The 17,992-nt window shown below is 46.2% G+C and overlaps 1 protein-coding gene across 1 annotated transcript in view; it reads left to right on the top strand.

The window, feature by feature from the left end:
* TMOD1 (tropomodulin 1) overlaps nucleotides 1-17,992 on the top strand; it is a 68,697-nt gene that overhangs the window by 25,680 nt on the left and 25,025 nt on the right. The window contains exons 3-4 of the mRNA XM_024734414.1: nucleotides 3,549-3,705; nucleotides 10,847-10,966. Coding sequence (XP_024590182.1) covers nucleotides 3,549-3,705; nucleotides 10,847-10,966 — 277 coding nt within the window. The remainder of the gene's footprint in view (nucleotides 1-3,548; nucleotides 3,706-10,846; nucleotides 10,967-17,992) is intronic.

The following is a 17,992-nucleotide window of genomic DNA, read 5'->3' as shown; positions in this document are numbered from 1 at the left end:
TTATATCTTCTTTGGAGAAATGTCTATTCAGATCCATTGCCCATTTTTATATTCTGTTGTTTGTCTTATATATTTTGAGTTTAGGAGATCTTTAAGTATTCTGCATACTCGATCCTTCTCAGATATATGATTTGCAAAAACTTTCTCCCAAACTGTGGGTTGTCTTTTTACTTCACAGTTTCCCTTGAAGCACAAACATTTTCAAGTTTGATGAAGTCCAATTTATTTATTTTTTTCTTTTGTTGCTTATTGTTTTCATATCATATCTAAGAAACCATTGCTTAATCCAGGTCACAGAGATTTATGCCTATGTTTTCTTCCAAAAGTTTTATAGTTTTAGCTCTTACATTTAGGTCTTTGATTTATTTTGAGTTAATTCTTGTATATCATGTGAGTTCATATGCTGTTTTTGAAAACAAGTTAAAATGATAAATAATCATGAGTTTAAAAAATATACAACTGTCTGGTTTTAATTGAAAATCACGTTATAGTTCACTAGACGCACCATTTGATAGAATGAAAATAAACTCCTAATGAGGCTGATACTCTCAGTATTTACTTTAAAAATCCAATAAGCTAAGAATTGTTAGAAAAGGCCTTACATGTTTTTGTTTTTTAAAAGTCAACTGCTTTCAATAAAGATAAATGAAACTATATTTTAACATGACATCTAAGTAATATTTTTAAAATACATTAAAAACATCTTCACTCCCCTATTAGAATGATATGGGCTTCAGTTTTAACACTGAAATGGTTCTCAATCGGGGCGATTTTGCACCCCTACCAGGGATATCTGGCGATATTTGGAGACATTTTGGCTGTCACAACTTAGGAGGGGGGTGGTGCTACCAGCATCCATTAGACAGAGGACAGAGATGCTGCTAACCAGCCAAGAATGCATAGAACAAGCCACATGACAAGGAATCATCCAGCCCCAAATACCTCTTGTGCTGACATTGAAAACCCTACTTTCCCCGCCCCCAGTTTTATTGAGATATAATTGGCATACAGCACGGTAGAAGTTTAAGGTGTACAGCATAAAGACTTGACTTACATACATCATGAAATGATTACCAGTTTAGCGACCATCCATTATCTCATGTATATACAAAAAAAGAAAAAGAAAAAAATGTGAAAAACCCTACTTTGAATCAGTGGCCTCTATCAGATATATTCAAAACGAGATGTGAGTTTGCAAACCCTTTTCCCCTCAGTTACAACATCATGGGTTTCTCCCATCACAATACTGAGCCTTTCGGAAGTCAGAATGTGCCCCAGCACCTCACTGCCATCAAAATCCTTTATGGTGACAAAAATCTCTCAGGTCTTCCCTGTGGGGATCATTGGGAAAACACTTGCTTCCCATGCTTAATTCATTTTATATTTGTATGTGTTCCTTTTTCGAATTTTAAGATATATTGGGATAACACATACCCTGTCCAACATATTTGGGTAACCAACCTCCTGGTATAAGGTATTTCATCTGATTTTAGAACAGCAACAATAGTCAATGATCATTTATGTGCTCACTGTATCAGACACCGTGCTAAGCACTCTTCTGCACTATCTAATTTACTTTTCTCAACAATTCTGAGAGAGTGACTGTTATTATTCACATTTTACAGCCAGAGAAACGGAGAAACGGTGAGATTTGCCCAAGATCATGTTGCTGGAGACATCATTACTCCAAGTCAGGGCTTAAGCCTGGTGTGGGGTAACTGTGACATGCTGGTGTGTCACAAAGAATTTGATTACTTATTATGGGTAATCACAGATGGACATTTGCCGACATTTAGGCTGTGCCGTCACTCAACTGGGCTACGGTAGATGTACTTTCACTGAATGGACACACACTAGTAGCCACAGGAAATCCTGTCTCACCTGGGACATACCCGTGGAAATGTGGCTCATCTGTGGACCATCAGCCATCCTTCATATCACAGTGGACAGTGTCTGAGGACTGCTGCTTAAGGAAAACTAGGGTATCTGTGGCACCACGTATGTTCTTGACACTCATCCACAAATCAGTCACGGCTTGATTTTCTACCTATTGGCCGTCCTCTCATAATGTGCTCCAACTCCCAAATGTCCCTCTTGACTTGTGGCCTAAATGCATTTGCACATACACCAGCCCCACTCTCTGAGCCCCTGTGTGTACCGATCAGTGTGCTAGGCCCTGCTCACCTCAGCTCTCCCGGAGTTGGGCTCACACTCCAGTCTCCTGATCTTGCACCCACCACTCTTAGTGGAACAGCACAGTGGTAAACTATCTTGTAAAAAGAACAAAAAACAAAAAAAACTCATACTGCAGTCAAACAGTAGCATTTCCCTCCCAGGCTTTGTCCTTCTATGTCCCAGGCACAGAGCTCTCTTCTTATAGCTGATAGTATTTCCCTCTCAGAGGGGGCTTTTAGGAAAGGATTTGAAGTGTGAGTGAGTGAGTGAAGATATGCATTTTGCTGGTACAAAGATTGGAGACGGAACGGCTCTCCAATTTAGCCATTTTGGGGGTGCAGCAAGAAGTGAGGTGAGATTCTGCTCACATCAGCCTTCCCCATATCCTCCTGACCTCCCCGAATGAGAGGGAGTGGGGAGAGAGCAATGATCTAACTAGAAGATTGCCCTCTTCCCCCAAATCTGAAGAAGGACCCTGGTTTTGGTTCTAGATTGGGGCAAGTCTTTCTTTGCTCTTGGCCTCAGTTGCCTCTTGAAGGGAGCATGTGTACACTTGATGATCTCTAAGCATCCTGGCAACCGTAAACTTCTTTGAATCTCTACGATACTGAGTTAAAGTGAAGTCCATGTGATTCAAATCCATCCTGATTAGGAATCCGCCTTAGTAGTGAGCCCACACCTAGAAGCCTGTCCATGTTTGAAGAAGAGAACACAGTGATTGGTTGATGCTATCTTTCTTGAGAGACCCATCTCCACGGGCAACGTTCAAAATATTTAACAGCCAGCATGCATGAGCACGACAGTCAGGAGGGTAGAAAGCAGCTGGTAGGGCCAACCAGGGCTGCAGCCTGAGAGCATGCCTGGCCCTTCCTGCAGTCCTGCCCAGCTTTCTCTGCTTGTTTTTTGGGTCTGCCTCTTCCTGCCTGATTCTGCATCCAGGGCCCTAACTCAAACCCCTCAGGCTGCTTCTCTCCCCAACCACTTTCTACACAACGGCTGTAAATACCCTCATGCATCCAAACACCAACCTAATCCTATTTCTCCCTCAGCAGATGCTCTTGGAGCCCTCCGCTGTGCTCAGCCCCTGGTCAGCTGACCCCTCACCCCCTTGCCTTTAAAACAATGTTAGAGGCTGGGAAACAGGTATGGTTAAGAGACCTGAGTGCTAGCCTAGCTCTGCCCCTGTCTGCCAGTGACCTTGGGCAAGCCTCTGCCCCTCCCATGTTGTTAGTTTCCTTACATGTAAATGAGCGACTTAGATTGAGCTCCCCGTTTTTCAGTGATGAGTTTCTGGAGGAATGCGAGTCTTCAGCAGCTGACTGCTCTCTCTCTTTCTCTCTCTCTGTGCACCTGCCCCGCAACTGCCACTGTAGAATGCACTGCTGCCTGCGGGCCTGAGGCAGAAGGATCAGACCACCAAGGCGCCCACGGGCCCCTTTAAAAGGGAGGAGCTCTTGGATCACTTGGAAAAGCAAGCAAAGGAGTTTAAGGACCGAGAAGATCTGGTCCCCTACACAGGGGAGAAGCGAGGTACTGAACAATGTTGCACTTTTGAGTACGTCATTCCCCATGATCATTGAGTGGCAGCTGTATGCCAGGCCCTGTGTTGGGCCAGATGTGACTGGACCTCCTTGCTCTCATCCCTGCCTGGCCCAAAGTCACAAACCCAACTCCCAAAGCATTGGCGCATGGGGTAGATTTAGTGAAGTTTTGGGGTAAACCAGACCCGTAACACTCCCCTAAGTCCCCTTTAACTAGGGTGTCCTGATTATTTTTCATACAAACCTGATACTGTCAAAAGGGAAAGAAGAAACTATTAAAATGTATCAGGACATGAGGCCCAAACAAGACCTGTCCCCTCCAAACCAGGAACAAGAGATATCCTGTCTCTACCCTAATAATCCCTTCTTTTTCCCCAAAGTTCCTCTCTCTGGCAGCTGCAGCTTCCCTTCCTTCATCTGCCCCTCTAAGACTCTCTGCCCCAGACTAAGGCAAGCCATCTAGAAGACTCCGGGGAGCAGAGAGGCACTCCAACTATCCAACCCTTCCAGAACGTCCCCTTCACTCCAAATCATCCTCCTGTTCTCTGGCACCATACTCACCCTTGCTCACTGCCCTGCTGCCCCACAGGCCTCTTTCTCTTCCCCAAACACTCCAAGCTCTTTCCTACCTCAGGACCTTTGCACGTATGCCCTCTGCATGGAATGCTGGTCCTCTGTCCGCCTCCGAGCTGGCTTCAGGGCTGGCTTCTCTCCTCTGTAAGAGGCGTAATGGTTAGAAACATAGCCTGGAGTTGGGTCTACTTTGGCTACAGTCTTGGCACTACCCCTTACTAGGCTGTGTGAACTCAAGTACATTTGTTTGTTTGGCCATGCCACGTGGTTTACAGGATCTTAGTCCCCGACCAGGGATCTAACCTGTGCCCCCTGCAGTGGAAGTGCAGTCGTAACCACTGGACCGCCAGGGAATTTCCTTGAGTACATTTTTAAACCTGCTGTGCCTCCATTTCCTCATCTGTAAAATGGGGTTGATGAATATTACCAGCCTTCTGAGGGAGTTATGAAGATTGAGTTAAGATCTATATAAAGCACTTAAAACAGCACCCGGTGCATCATGAATGCTATGTCAATATTAGCTATTATTTCCCTTTCGGTCTCAACTGTACTGTCTCCTCTTTCAGGAAAGCCTTTCCGGTCTCCACTGTTTAGGACATTCCATCCCTTCAGTTCCCCCTTGGTTATTCTCCATCTCGGGACCCTGTGTGTGTTCTTCAGAGCAATTCTTATTTTATCATTATGTATTTATTTACACTGGCCTGTAAGCTGCATGAGGCAGGGACTCAGCTGCTTTTGCCTACACAGTTCCCCCAGCACCCAGCACAGGGCCTAGTGTACAGTAGGGCTCAGGAGAGAGGTGTTGAATGAATGAATGAGTTCAAATTAAATATATGCATAATGGATCTTATAGCTTTTTCCTTCAAATATAAGCTCCATGGGTACAAGTACCACATCTGTCTAGTTCATTGTTATATCTCTATACCTCAAAAACCCTAGCGTGTAGTAGACACCTAGTAAAATATTTGTTGAATGAAAGCATTAATTCTAGTTAATAAATTACTTGGGTAATTAATTGTCTGTGTTCCACCTCTTCCATTCTCCTCACCCCCAAGAATGTCGGCATGATGGGCCAAGGGTCCCCGTCTTTCTGTGTCCCTATTGTACTAGCACAGTGCTACCTGATAAATAATGAAATGAAAGAGCAAGCAGGTGTGGGCATTTCAGGGAGGACTTCTAGCCATCCCAGCGCCTGGAATTGAAGCTCAGTCCAGATTTTACTGAAAACTTGGAAGGTCAGGGAAGCCCAGGAGACATCTGGATCACAGAGCTTTGGAAGAATTGTGTGGTCTGAGGCACCCTGGAGCTGGCGGCAGGGGAAGGGGCCCTTGACCGTAAGGGCTGGGGGTGCCTGGCTGAGAGCATAGGCACAAGATGGTTTTAAGCAAGGTACTTGTACCATGAGGAGTGAGTTCTGTGCAGCAGGTGAAGATAATAAAATCTCTGGATTTCATGGGGCCTTAAAACTCCCACTATCCCCACCACACATTTGAAAAATGGGGAAACCAAGGCTGTGAGAGTCAGCAGCAGACCTGAGTGGACAGTTGGTGAGTCATTACTAACATCTGTTCCCTTGTGTGCCCATCCCCCTCCCAGGGGAGGAGCTGGAGATGAGATGGGGGATGGGGAAGGGAATTGGGGCGATATATAAACCAGTCCTGCTGCCCCTTCGCAGAGCGCTGACCTGGCCCCAAGCCGGGAACAGCTCACCAGACTCCCAGAGCCTGAGAGCCCTCATGAAAAACCAGACTGACCCAAGGAGGGTAGCTGGAATTTATTCTATTTTCATATTATGACAAGCCTCAAAGGTTTATCATCATCGTCACCACCACCAGCATCGTCATCATAAAATATTTACATGATGATTGTTGGAGTCCATGTATATTGAATAAGTACAGCCTCAACAGAGAGTGTGGGGAAGGAGACCTTCCAGCTCTAACAGGCAGACGCAGGGCCGTTCAGTCCAGCTCTACTGAGCATTTGCCCCACGCTGGGCCGAGAGCGAGCCTAGGCTGAGGGGAAATAGCATTTCAGGCACTACAAAACCCAGCAGGATGTGGTAAGACCCATAAACTGGTACAAAGTCCTGAGAGATTTGGATTTTCCCTCAGTCTCACTCAAGTGGGAGAATCAGAATAAAGTTCCATGCAGGGTATTTTCATTATACAGATTGTGCTGAAGAAACAAAGTAAGAGAGACTTAAAATGGAAGTTTAGTTTCCTTTCACTTAGTAGAGCTGCAGGGTTAGGCATTCCAGGGCTTGTAAGACATCTTCCTTGGCATTAGGAATCAAGACCCTTTCCAGTTTTTCATTCTGCCATCCTTGTAATATATTCTTGTCCTCATGGTCCATCTAGTTGCTGAGGCTCCAGTCATCACACCCACATTCCAACTAGTAAGATGAAGGAAGGGAAGACATCTGAGTCCCTCTTATAGTGTCTTAAGAGTCACCACCCTCATGGAGGCACCTGCTGCAGGGGCATAATAAACCATAGGTCTTAAATATTTACTGAATGTTCATCCTAGTCACTGCATCAGTCATTTTCAGAGTTCATTTTCCTTTTAGCCATGTTGATTTGCTGTTTTCCAGATGCACCTCTGGTGAAGGTTATGACACATTTTCTCCCAGATGATTTTGCTGACTGTTCTGCTTGTATAGTAATTGATCTTTGCTGTAAACTATTTATTTATTTATTTATTTTATAAATTTATTTGTTTATTTTTTGGCTGCGTTGGGTCATCGTTGCTTCACGCGGGCTTTCTCTAGTTGTGGCGAGCAGGGGCTACTCTTCGTTGTGGTGCACGGGCTTCTCCTTGCGGTGGCTTCTCTTGTTGCGGAGCACGGGCTCTAAGCACGCAGCCTTCAGTAGTTGTGGCACACAGGCTCAGTCGTGTGGCTTGCAGGCTCTATAGCGCAGGCTCAGTAGTTGTGGTGCACAGGCTTAGTTGCTCCGTGGCATGTGAGATCTTCCCGGACCGGGGCTTGAACCCGTGTCCCCTGCCCTGGCAGGCAGATTCTTAACCACTGCACCACCAGGGAAGCCCCTGTAAACAATTTAAATAACAAAACAAAGTAATACTCTCTGCTGAGAGGTAGGCACTGATCCCATTTTAGTGAATATCCTTCTGAACATTGCTCTTCCCACCCCTCCCCACCTCTGGTCCAAGTCACTGTCATCTCTCATGTGGACTTTTGAAGGAGCCTCCTAACCATCTCCTGGCTTCCATCCTGGCCCCACTGCAGGCTATTCTCAATCAGTAGCCAAAATGAGCAGGTTTTTAAAAATTGATGTAAAATTCACATAACATAACGTTAAGTATTTTCAAGTGAACAATTCAGTGGCATTTAGTACACACACAACGTTGTGCAACTACCATCTCTATCTGGATCCAAAACATTTTCATCACTCCAAAATAAAACCCTGTATCCAATAAGCAGTTACTCTCCATGCCCCTCGCTCCCAGCCCCTGGCAACCACCAATCTGTTTCTATGGATTTACCTATTCTGGATATCTCCTATAAATTAAATCATATAATATGTGACTTTGCGTGTCTGGCTTCTTTCACTTAGAATATTATTTTCGAGACTCATTCATTCCCTTTTATTACTGAATAATATTCCACAATTTGTCTATTGACAAACATTTTGGTTGTTTCCACTTTTTGGCTGTCGTGATTGGGGTGCTGTGAGTATTCCTATACAAGTATTTGTATGGGTAACTTTTGGGTATATACCTAGGAGTGGAATTGCTGGATCGTATGGTAATTCTGTGTTTAATTTTTTGAAGAACTGCCAAACAGTTTTCCCAAGCAACTGCACCCTTTTACATTCCCATCAGCAATATATAAGGGTTCCAATTTCTCCACATCCTTGCCAACATTTGTTATTTTCCATTTTGGTTTTTGGTTTATGTTATAGCCATTATCATGGTTGTGAAGTGATATCTCATTGTGGTTTTGATTTGCATTTGTCTAATGACCAATGATGTTGAGCATCTTGTCATGTGCTTGGCCATCTGTACAGTTGACTCTCCATATCCGCAGGTTCCATATCCGCGGATTCAGCCAACTGGGGATCAAAAATATTCAGAAAAATTCCGCACAGTTTAAAAAGGCAAAAGTTGAATTTGCCACGCACTGGCAACTATTTACATAGAATTTACATTGTATTAGGTATTATACGTAACCTAGAGGTGATCTAAAGTATAAAGGAGGATGTGTGTAGGTTATATGCAAATACTATACCATTTTATATAAGGGACTTGAGCATCCAATCCCCCTCAGATACCTAGAGGCAATTGTATATCCTCTTTGGAGAAATGTCTTTAAGTCCTTTGCCCATTTTTAAATTGGGTTGTTTTTCTTTTTGTTGTTGAGTTGTAAAAGTTCTTTATATATTCTGAATACTAGACCCTATCAGGTATATGATTTGTAAATATTTTCTCCTCTTCTGTATGTTATCTTTCCACTTTCTTGATAATGTCCTTTGATACACAAAAGTTTTATTTTGGTTAAGTTCAATTGATCTATTTTGGTTAAGTTCGATTGATCTATTTTTCTTTAGTTGCTTATTCTTTTGTTGTCATATCTAGGACTACTTTGCCAAATCTAAGGTCATAAAGATTTACACTTATGTTTTCTTCTAAGAATTTTATAATTTTAGGTATTATATTTAAATCATTGATCCATTTCCAGTTGGTTTTTGTGTATGGTATGAGATAGGGGTCCAGCTTTATCTTTCTGCATGTGGATACCCAGTTGTCCCACACCACTTCTTGAAGAAACTGTTCTTTCCCCATTCAATGGACTTGGCACCCTTGTCAAAAATCAATTTGCCATAGATGTATAGGTTTATTTCTGGACTCTCAATTCTATTCCATTTTTTTATATGTCTATCCTTATGTCAGTGTCACACTGTTTAACTTTGTAGTAAGTTTTGAAATCAGGAAGTCTGAGTCCTCCAACTTTGTTCTTTATCAAGATTGTTTTGGTTATTTGGAGCCCCTTACAATTCCATATGAATTTGAGGACTGGCTTTTCCATTTCCAAAAAAAAGGAGGAGGACCATTGGAATTTTGATAAGGATGGTGTTGAATCTGTAGATTGCTTTGGGCAATATTGCCATTTTAATATTGTCTTCCAGTCCATGAACTTGGGATATCTTTCTGTTTATTTAGGTTTTCTTTCCTTTCTTTCAACAATGTTTTATAGTGTTCCATGCACAAGTCTTTCACCTCCTTGGTTAAATTTATTCCTACGTATTTTATTCTTTTGGATTGTATTATAGATGAAATTATTTTCCTAATTTCCCTTTCAGATTGTTATTTGCTGGTGTACCCCACTTATTTGTATATGTTAATCTTGTACCCTGTTTTTCTGTGTGTGTGTGGAACATTTTCTGCATATAACATCGTGTCATCTGCGAACAGAGATCATTTTACTTCTTCCTTTCCAGTCTGGATGCCATGTATTTCTTTTTCTTGTCCATTTGCTCTGACTAGAACTTTCAATACACAGTTGGGTAGGAGCAATGAAAGCAGGCATCCTTGTCTTGTCGCTGGTCTGAGCAGCTCATTTCCTCACTCTGTCAGGGCCCAGCTCACAGGTCATCTTCCCTGACCACGCTACCGAAGATAGCAGAGCCCACCTCACCCACACCCCAGCGTGGAACTTCCTAGTCTTTTGCTTGGCTTTATTTTCCTTTGTGATTCTTAGTACTCTCTGGTATCTTTACATGTTTGTTTATTATCTGTCTTCTTTCACTAAACTGTTACTGCTGTCCCCCTAGCTCCAAGAAGGGTGCTGGGCACATAGGAAGTATTCAGTAAATATGTGTTGCATGGATAAATATATATTGATATATGTGCAATTTTCATAAATGGAATTAAATAATTCATGCTATTTTGTAAACTTGCTTTTTCACACAAGATTTTGTCTTGGGCATTTTCCTTTCATAGTAAGTAGAGATCTCCACCATCCTTTATAATAATAACCGCTAGAACACCATCGTGTGGACGCCCCATAATTTCTTTAACAATGCCTCTTGGTGCACACTGCAGTGACCGACCAACCTCTTTGCTCTCTCGTTCAATTATGAGTCTGACACTGTAAAAATATCATGTCCCAAGAGACATTATATTTTCTCCCTATGTCTCTTTTAATAATCTGAGTGTATTTTATTTATTTGGTTTAGAAATGTTTCTCGATTTTTCTCTCATACCAGAACGTTTGTTTAGAGTATTCCAGACCCTGGCATTTTATTATATTTTTCTTTTGTATCTTTTCCTACTTACAGATTGTTAAAATTAATAACCAATGGTTTTCAGTAGTGAGCAGTCTCCCTTGACCAAGTTATAAAGTTCTTCTTTTCAAACGTGCAGGGTGCTTTGTTGGAGATCTCTGATTCCCTTTCTTTGGACAAGTTTGGCACCGGGTCCCCAGAGGGAGAAGTTTTAATGGACTCTCGGCATCGAGGGACCCTCAGGGCTTTGGGACGGTCCACCCAGGGCCCCAGTGCAGCTGCACTCCCTGTAATGGGCACCCCGTGTGTTTTCAGGAAAAGTCTGGGTCCCCAAGCAGAAGCCGATGGACCCCGTGCTGGAAAGTGTGACACTGGAGCCAGAGCTGGAGGAGGCCCTGGCCAATGCCTCGGATGCGGAACTCTGTGACATCGCAGGTAAGAGGCGTTCCTGATGCTTCCCCACGTCCTCCAAAAGCGTTTGACCCACGTCTGCAGGCGAGCCTTGGATGGTTTATTTCAACATAAACACCCTCTCTGTTTCTAACAAGGACTAGAGCAGATAGAACTCTATTATTAAAAACCGAAATGAATAAAATGGAGATAAAACCAAAACCCTTCCCACCACGGAGCCAGCTGTTGCTGCCATGAGACCCCATCCCAGAGGGTTGTGCAAGGCAGCCGGGGCCCTTCACCAGCCATGGCATCAAATCCTGCTCAGGCCGCCTGGGAAGACAGGATAGAGGGGGGAAGACAGAGGGCTGCCGGCATCTCAGGTCCAGGAGGCTCACAGAGGGCTGGAGCAAGTCATCTGATTCTACCATTTTGCACAGCTCGGAGAGCCGGGCTTGGAGGCGATCACCCCATATCTCATATTTGTACGACACCCTCCATCTTCATGTGTGTTTCCATGTGATCTTCACAAACAGCCCCTAAAACTCCAGAAGGTGGCCTGAGATCCAGAGCTTTTTGCCACCTGCTCTTTTCCCCTTTCTACTGTCTGGTCCCCGTCCCACTCGCCCGTGTCCCTTCCCCACGGGGGGTCAGGCTCTGGCCACAGTGTGCCCACCACCATGCTGTGCTCCCTGGCCCAGTGAGGTAGCTGGTCTTTTTCTTTTGCAGCCTTGGGGGCTACTAACCCTCACCCAGATGATGCCAGGAGTGTGGATGGGGTAGGGAGAGACTCAAGGCAAGTGGGAAGGGGAGAGGAAAGACAGGGTCAACTGTGAGGTCAAGGGAGGAGCCCAGACCTGGCTCCAGAGACTAAGTGGACGTTGGTGCCATTAATGAAGGTGCGTTAGTCTGCTCAGGCTGCCCTAACGAAATACCACAGGCTGGTGGCTTAAATAACAGAAACGTATTTTCTCAATAGTTCTGGAGGTTAGATGTCCAAGATCAAGGTGTCTACAGTCTTGGTTTCCTCTGAGCCCTCTCTCCTTGATTCCAGATGACCGTATCTCATGGTGTCCCTCTGTGCATGTGTCCCCTTGTGTCCCTTTGTGTGTCCTAATCTCCTTCTTGTAAGTACACCAGACAGATTGGATTGGGACCCACCCTAACAGGCTCATTGACACTTAACCACTTCTTTAAAAACCTTATCTCCAAATATAGTTACAAATTCTAAGGTACTAGAAATTACTTTATTCAACATATTGGAGGGACAAATCAGGACAAAATCAACAATTTTGGAGGGACACAGTTCAACCATAACAGCGGGGAGGAGAAGGTGTAGGGGAAATACGGAGTTCAGTTTGGGATCTTTAGAGTTCAGGGTGCCTGTGGGCCACCCAATCAAGGGCACTTGTACATGAAAGACTTTATTTTTAAAATTATCCATTTATTTATTTATTTATTTATTTTTGGCTGCGTTGGGTCTTCGTTGCTGCGCGTGGGCTTTCTCTAGTTGCAGCGAGCGGGGGCTACTCTTCGTTGCAGTGCTCGGGCTTCTCACTGCGGTGGCTTCACTTGTTGCAGAGCACAGGCTGTAGGCACGCGGGCTTCAGTAGTTGTGGCTCGCGGGCTCTCGAGTGCAGGCTCAGTGGCTGTGGCACACGGGGTTAGTTACTCCGCAGCATGTGGGATCTTCCCGAACCAGGGATTGAACCCATGTCCCCTTCATTGGCAGGTGGATTCTTAACAACTGCGCCACCAGGGAAGTCCCTACATGAAAGTCTTGAGTTCTGCAAGGGGTCCACACTGGAGATAGAGAGGTGGGTGTCATTAGCATCATCAAGTTCCAGGCAGAGGGCATGGCAATAGTGGGGACCCGGGGCTCTGGAGGCAAGGGCCCTGGCCGAGGTAGAAGCCTTTGGGAGAGGAGTGGAAATGGGGTGAACATAGCCACAGTGGAGGCCAGGTAGCCACACATGGGCTGGGAACCAACGGCCAAATCAAGATGGGCAGAGCCTAACGCAAGAGCTAGGGAGACAGAATGAGGGTTCAGGGCTGGCCGGGAGACTCAGAGGTGAAGCCAGAGGCCAGGTGAGCCCGCCAGTGCCAGGAAACTCAGCCGGCCGCAGTGTCTTCCGCTTCTCGTGTCCTCCTGCTTCTCGTGTCCTCCTGCTTCTCGTGGGTGTTGTGCACCAGTCCTGATGACACGCTTAGGAAAGAGGAAGAAGGGGCACCAAAGCCAGCTTGCAGGGCCTAAGGAGTGAAAAAGGAGAGCCAATGTGTAGACCCTCGGTCCAGACAACCCTTTCCTAAGGAGGCAGAACATTTGGGAAAGGACAAAGGGCAGTGGCTTAAAGGGTGTCAGGGCTGAGAGAGAAAGGTGTTCATTTTCACTCTGAAGCACACAGCAGTGAGGAGGTCACCTGGATGGAAGCGGAGCACGTAGCTCAGCATACTCAGCTGGTTTGCTCGTCAGAAACCACACAACGTGCATTAGATCCACATTAGGCTCAGGTGTTTTGACGGAACCGTCTCCCTGATGTGGGGTCCCCTTGAGTTCCGGTTAATCCGTGCAGCTGGGCGGTGGGTGAGTGACATGGTTGTCCAGCATCTCCACACTGACTCACCCCAGGGGCTGTTTTTATCCTGGTCCTTCTCCGATCACCCTCCATGACGTCACTCCCCTTGTTAGGCAGCTCAGAGGGATTATCAAATTACTCTGCTGTCAGTGCCAAAACAGAGCTGCAATGTTGTGCTAAATTTCTGGGTTGATCTCTTGAAACTATTCCTCTTTATTTGTATTGGCGTGACTAATTATTAGTATCTGTTCATGATACCATATGCTTCCGCTGTCCAGAAAGGAGAGGGGTGCTGCGAGGCGACACCAGTGTTCACTGGCTAACCTTGGACACGTGTCGCTGTATGTCAGCCCTTTGCAAGGTGGCAGTGGAAGGAGGCATGGAACATTTGTTGACCACCTATGTCCCAGCTGCTGTGGGAGTTGTTTTCCATACCTTGCTGCATTTGTTGACCACAGCAATCCTATGAAGTGAGTTTTATTGACGTCCCCATTTCTCAGAGAGGGGAAGTCGGCACAGTGAGGTTATCCTTGCCCACGGGGTTTGAACCCAGGCAGCTTGGTCCCACTCACAGCATCACCACCCAGCACAACCTGGATAAAGCCCTCCAGGGTAGGGGAATGGAAACAGAGTGTTGAGAGGGGGTGCATGGCAGAGTCTCACAGAGTCGGCCTGGGGAGGATGGGGCCGAATTAGGAAAGTCTCCGGATGTCGTGCAAAAGCATTGACACCCGTGCCTTGGGGGAGTGTTGGAAGAGGCCGGATGAAAGCAGGGGCTTGGGCAGAGAGGCGGTGGTGTTCGTAGGACGAGGGGATGTAGGAGGCAGGCCCCAGGTAAGGCCAAGGGCTAAGGTGGACTGCGTCTGGAACGTGGCTCCGAGAGACCAGCTGTTCCTAGAGTTGGGTCAGAGGCCAAGAGCCTGAGATGACGAGACGATGGCAGGCTTTCTGGCCTGAGGCATCAGAAAACAGAGCTGGGTGCCTGCAAGGATGCAAGGAATCAGTCAGTTTGAGAGACGGAGGCGCTGGAGGCAGGACATCTTGTCGGAGTGCTGGGTGTGTTGGGGAGAGTAGCTGGAGCCCCGAGTGGATGACTCATTAGGGAAAAAAGAGGAGGATGCGCTGGGCACAGGGTCTTCATGTCATCTCTGCTCCCCACAACTCAACTCCCAGGCATAGCATTTCCATTAACTAAGCCTCCGATTGCTCTGGACCAATCGTAAGAAAGCGGCCCGGTTCCTGCCCTCGAGGAGCTGAGGTTAAACAAACACTGAGGCCAACGTGGAAGGACAAGTGGGAGTGAGTGTCGGAGGGAGAAAGGGCCAAGTGAGGTGGTGGGGCTGCAAGATGAGAGTGGGGACTGAAGCTGAGACGAAAGGAGGAAGAGTAGAGGTGAACTGGGCGGGGAGACGCATCCCAGTGGAAGAGGGTTCAAGCCCTGGTCCGGGAAGATCCCACGTGCTGCGGAGCAACTAAGCCCGTGCACCACAACTACTGAGCCCGTGTGCCACAACTACTGAAGGCCGCGTGCCTAGAGCCCGTGCTCCACAAGAGAAGCCACTGCAATGAGAAACCCACGCACCGCAACGAAGAGTAGCCCCCGCTCGCCACAACTAGAGAAAGCCCACACACAGCAACGAAGACCCAATGCAGCCAAAAATAAATAAATAAATTTATTTTTAAAAAAAAGAACGAAGCAGCAAGCAATGTTGATGTGCTCTTTTTCTCTATCACTCACTCCTGATGACGTGGAGTGTGCAAAACCAAGCAGGATAAAGTCATGATTTGGTGCTTAGGGCGGGAGAGGAAATACTGGCTTCAGAGCCACCAAGCATTCTGCCCAGCAGTGGAGATTTAGCTTGGCCTCTCCCCTTCCTCCTTCCCTCCCTTTTTCCCTCCCTCCTTCCCTCCTTCCTTCTTAGAACTCTAATCTCCTCTGAACTGCAAAGTCGTTTTATTTCTTCTTAGGGCTCCTATTGATATACATTACCTTCTAGAATGTATTGTTATCTGTCCTTAGAATTCTGAAGTTGAGGACAAGTTTTAGAACTTTAGACCTGTTGGTGACCTAGTGTGTAGAGGTGTGGGTGGGGACACTAACTTAGAAGCCAGGAGGGTCCTCACCGAATGGTCTTTGACCAACCATTTCCCTCCTGAGCCTGCTGGAAAAGTGGGGACCGACAGTAACTACCCTGGATGCTTGCTGTAAAAATCAAACAGCGTAAGAAGATGAGAAATTGCCATGTGGCTATTAAGTCCCATGTGAAGGTAAGAGATCATCCTTCAAATATAGTCCATTTTACAGGTGAGAACACCGAGGACCCAGAGTAGAAGTGACCTGGACAGGGTTACCCAGCAAATTAGTACCAAGGCCCAGACTGGAGCCCAGGTCTCCTTCCTCTGTCCCCCAGCACTTCCTTGTAACCTTCCTGCCTCTGCCCTCTCTTTCTGGACCATTACAAGAAGCTATTGTCCAAGCACAAAATGCATTTTCCATTTTCCACCTCTCTATACACTCTAAGCAAGACCAGCCAGCCATATGAGGTTACATCTTTCCTACGATTCCAGCAACCTTTCCAAACTGTTTTTCCAAATCTGGAATCCCAGCAGCATCCCAGAACCACCACCAAAGCTGCTCTCTGTATGGGAGCTGGAAGAGAAGGTGACTCCAGGTGATCTGATTCACCTGCTGCTGACGCAGGCTTCAGCTCCCTCCGCCCGCAGAGACGCAGCCTAAATTAAAGCCCAGAGAGCTCAAAACAGGGCAGATGCCTCTCTCCTTACCAGCTCTCCTTAGCGATGAGCAGGCAAGTCTAATTTTAGCAGAGAAGACTCTTAGAATGTGAGAAACAGAAGGTACTTTGAGATCATCTTGTCTTGTGGTTTGTAGCTCCCACTAGGCATCAAAAATCATCCAAGGAGATTAAAAATACATCTCCAGAGATTCGAATCAGTTTGTTCAGGAGCACTGGTATTGTCGTAAAGCTCGCGGGTAATTTGTATATGCAGCCATGATTGAGAACCAATGGTCTGGTCTCACCCCTCATTGTACAGAGGAGGCTGAAGCCCAGAGAAGGGAGGGGACTTACCCAAGGTCACACAGCATCAGGGGCAGAGTCAGGGCTGGAACTTGGTTCTCTTGAGTCTTCACTAAAGGCTCGCTGTTGTCTCTCTAACTAGAAATCGTGTCTAATGAAATGGCCAGGGGAATTTTTTTTAATGAGCAAATGTTTACCAAATACCATCTTCTGGAAGAGGTAGAAGAGAGATAATATTCTTCCCTGACCTCCGGAAGCCCACAGTCCAGTAGGGGAAGCATGCGTGTACCCAGAGAGCTCTAACACTGTGTTGACTAAGTACTATGATAAGGACACCAGGTGCTGTGAGAGAGCTACAGAGACAGAAGGTGGAATCCAGGAGGTCTCCCTGGGGGAGGAAGCATTATTCCAAACTTAAAGGATGGGGAGGTAGAGTTGTTAGATCAAATATAGTATGCTCAGTTGGATCTGAATTTCGGATAAATGATGAATAAGCTTCTAATATAAGAAGGTCTCAAATACTGAATGGGATGTACTTACACTAGAACATTTTTCATTGTTTATCTGAAATTACAGTTTAACTGGGTATCCTGTATTTTTATTTGCTAAATCTCAAAACTCTCCTGGGGGGCATTTCAGCAGTGGGCAGTGCAGATGGAGAGAGGATTGCCAGCAGACAGGCAGCATTGGCAGAAGCAGGAGCATCTACTGAGCAGTGACCATTTGTGTCGCAGGAGCAGAAAGGGCGTGGGCAAAGGCCAAGGCTATTGAAGCAGGGCCAGCCCCGGGGAGGGCCAGTGAAGCCAGACTCTGGAGTCACAAGGCACCATCCTCATGGTCCTGCACGCCCATCCTTCCCCTCTAGTCAGTGCTCCACATTCAGCCTGATAACAGTCACAGAACTTGAGTCAGACCATCTCACTCCCTGCTCAGGCCACGCCTAGAAAAAGACATCTGAGCTCCTTACCTGGACCTAGAAGACCCTGTAGGATGTGGCCTTGCCTATTTGAATAAAATCTACTCCAAAGGGTTGTTGTGAAGATTAAGGGGGATGGCATTAGGCAGCGTTCTCAACCTCGGCTGCCCGGTGAAACCACCTGGGGAGCTTTAAAAAAGGCAGATGCCTGGCCCCAGCCCAGGGATTGTGGTTTAATTGGTCTGGGGGAGTCCTGGGCATCAGGAGTTTCAAAAGAGTCCCAGTGATTCCAATGCACAACCAGACTGAGTGTCACTGATGTACAGTGTACTTTCTAGCCCGACATAAGCATTTGGTGAGGACCTGTTGCCCTCTGCCACATGTCCAACTTCACCTCTATCCATCTTCCGCTTCCCCCTCCCTCCCTGGCCTTCCACGCCCCAAGCCTAGGGCTTCCCACCCACCATCCCTCTGCCCAGAATGTTCTACCTCCTTTCTCTTAACTTGGCCAACATCTATATTCATCTCTCTCATCCCAAGT

The sequence above is a fragment of the Neophocaena asiaeorientalis genome, unplaced genomic scaffold (genome assembly GCF_003031525.2).
Source record: "Neophocaena asiaeorientalis asiaeorientalis breed wild unplaced genomic scaffold, Neophocaena_asiaeorientalis_V1.1 scaffold192, whole genome shotgun sequence".
NCBI classification, from domain to species: domain Eukaryota; kingdom Metazoa; phylum Chordata; class Mammalia; order Artiodactyla; family Phocoenidae; genus Neophocaena; species Neophocaena asiaeorientalis.
Note: the sequence above shows the minus strand (reverse complement) of the source record. Positions and strands in the feature narration are given on the sequence as shown.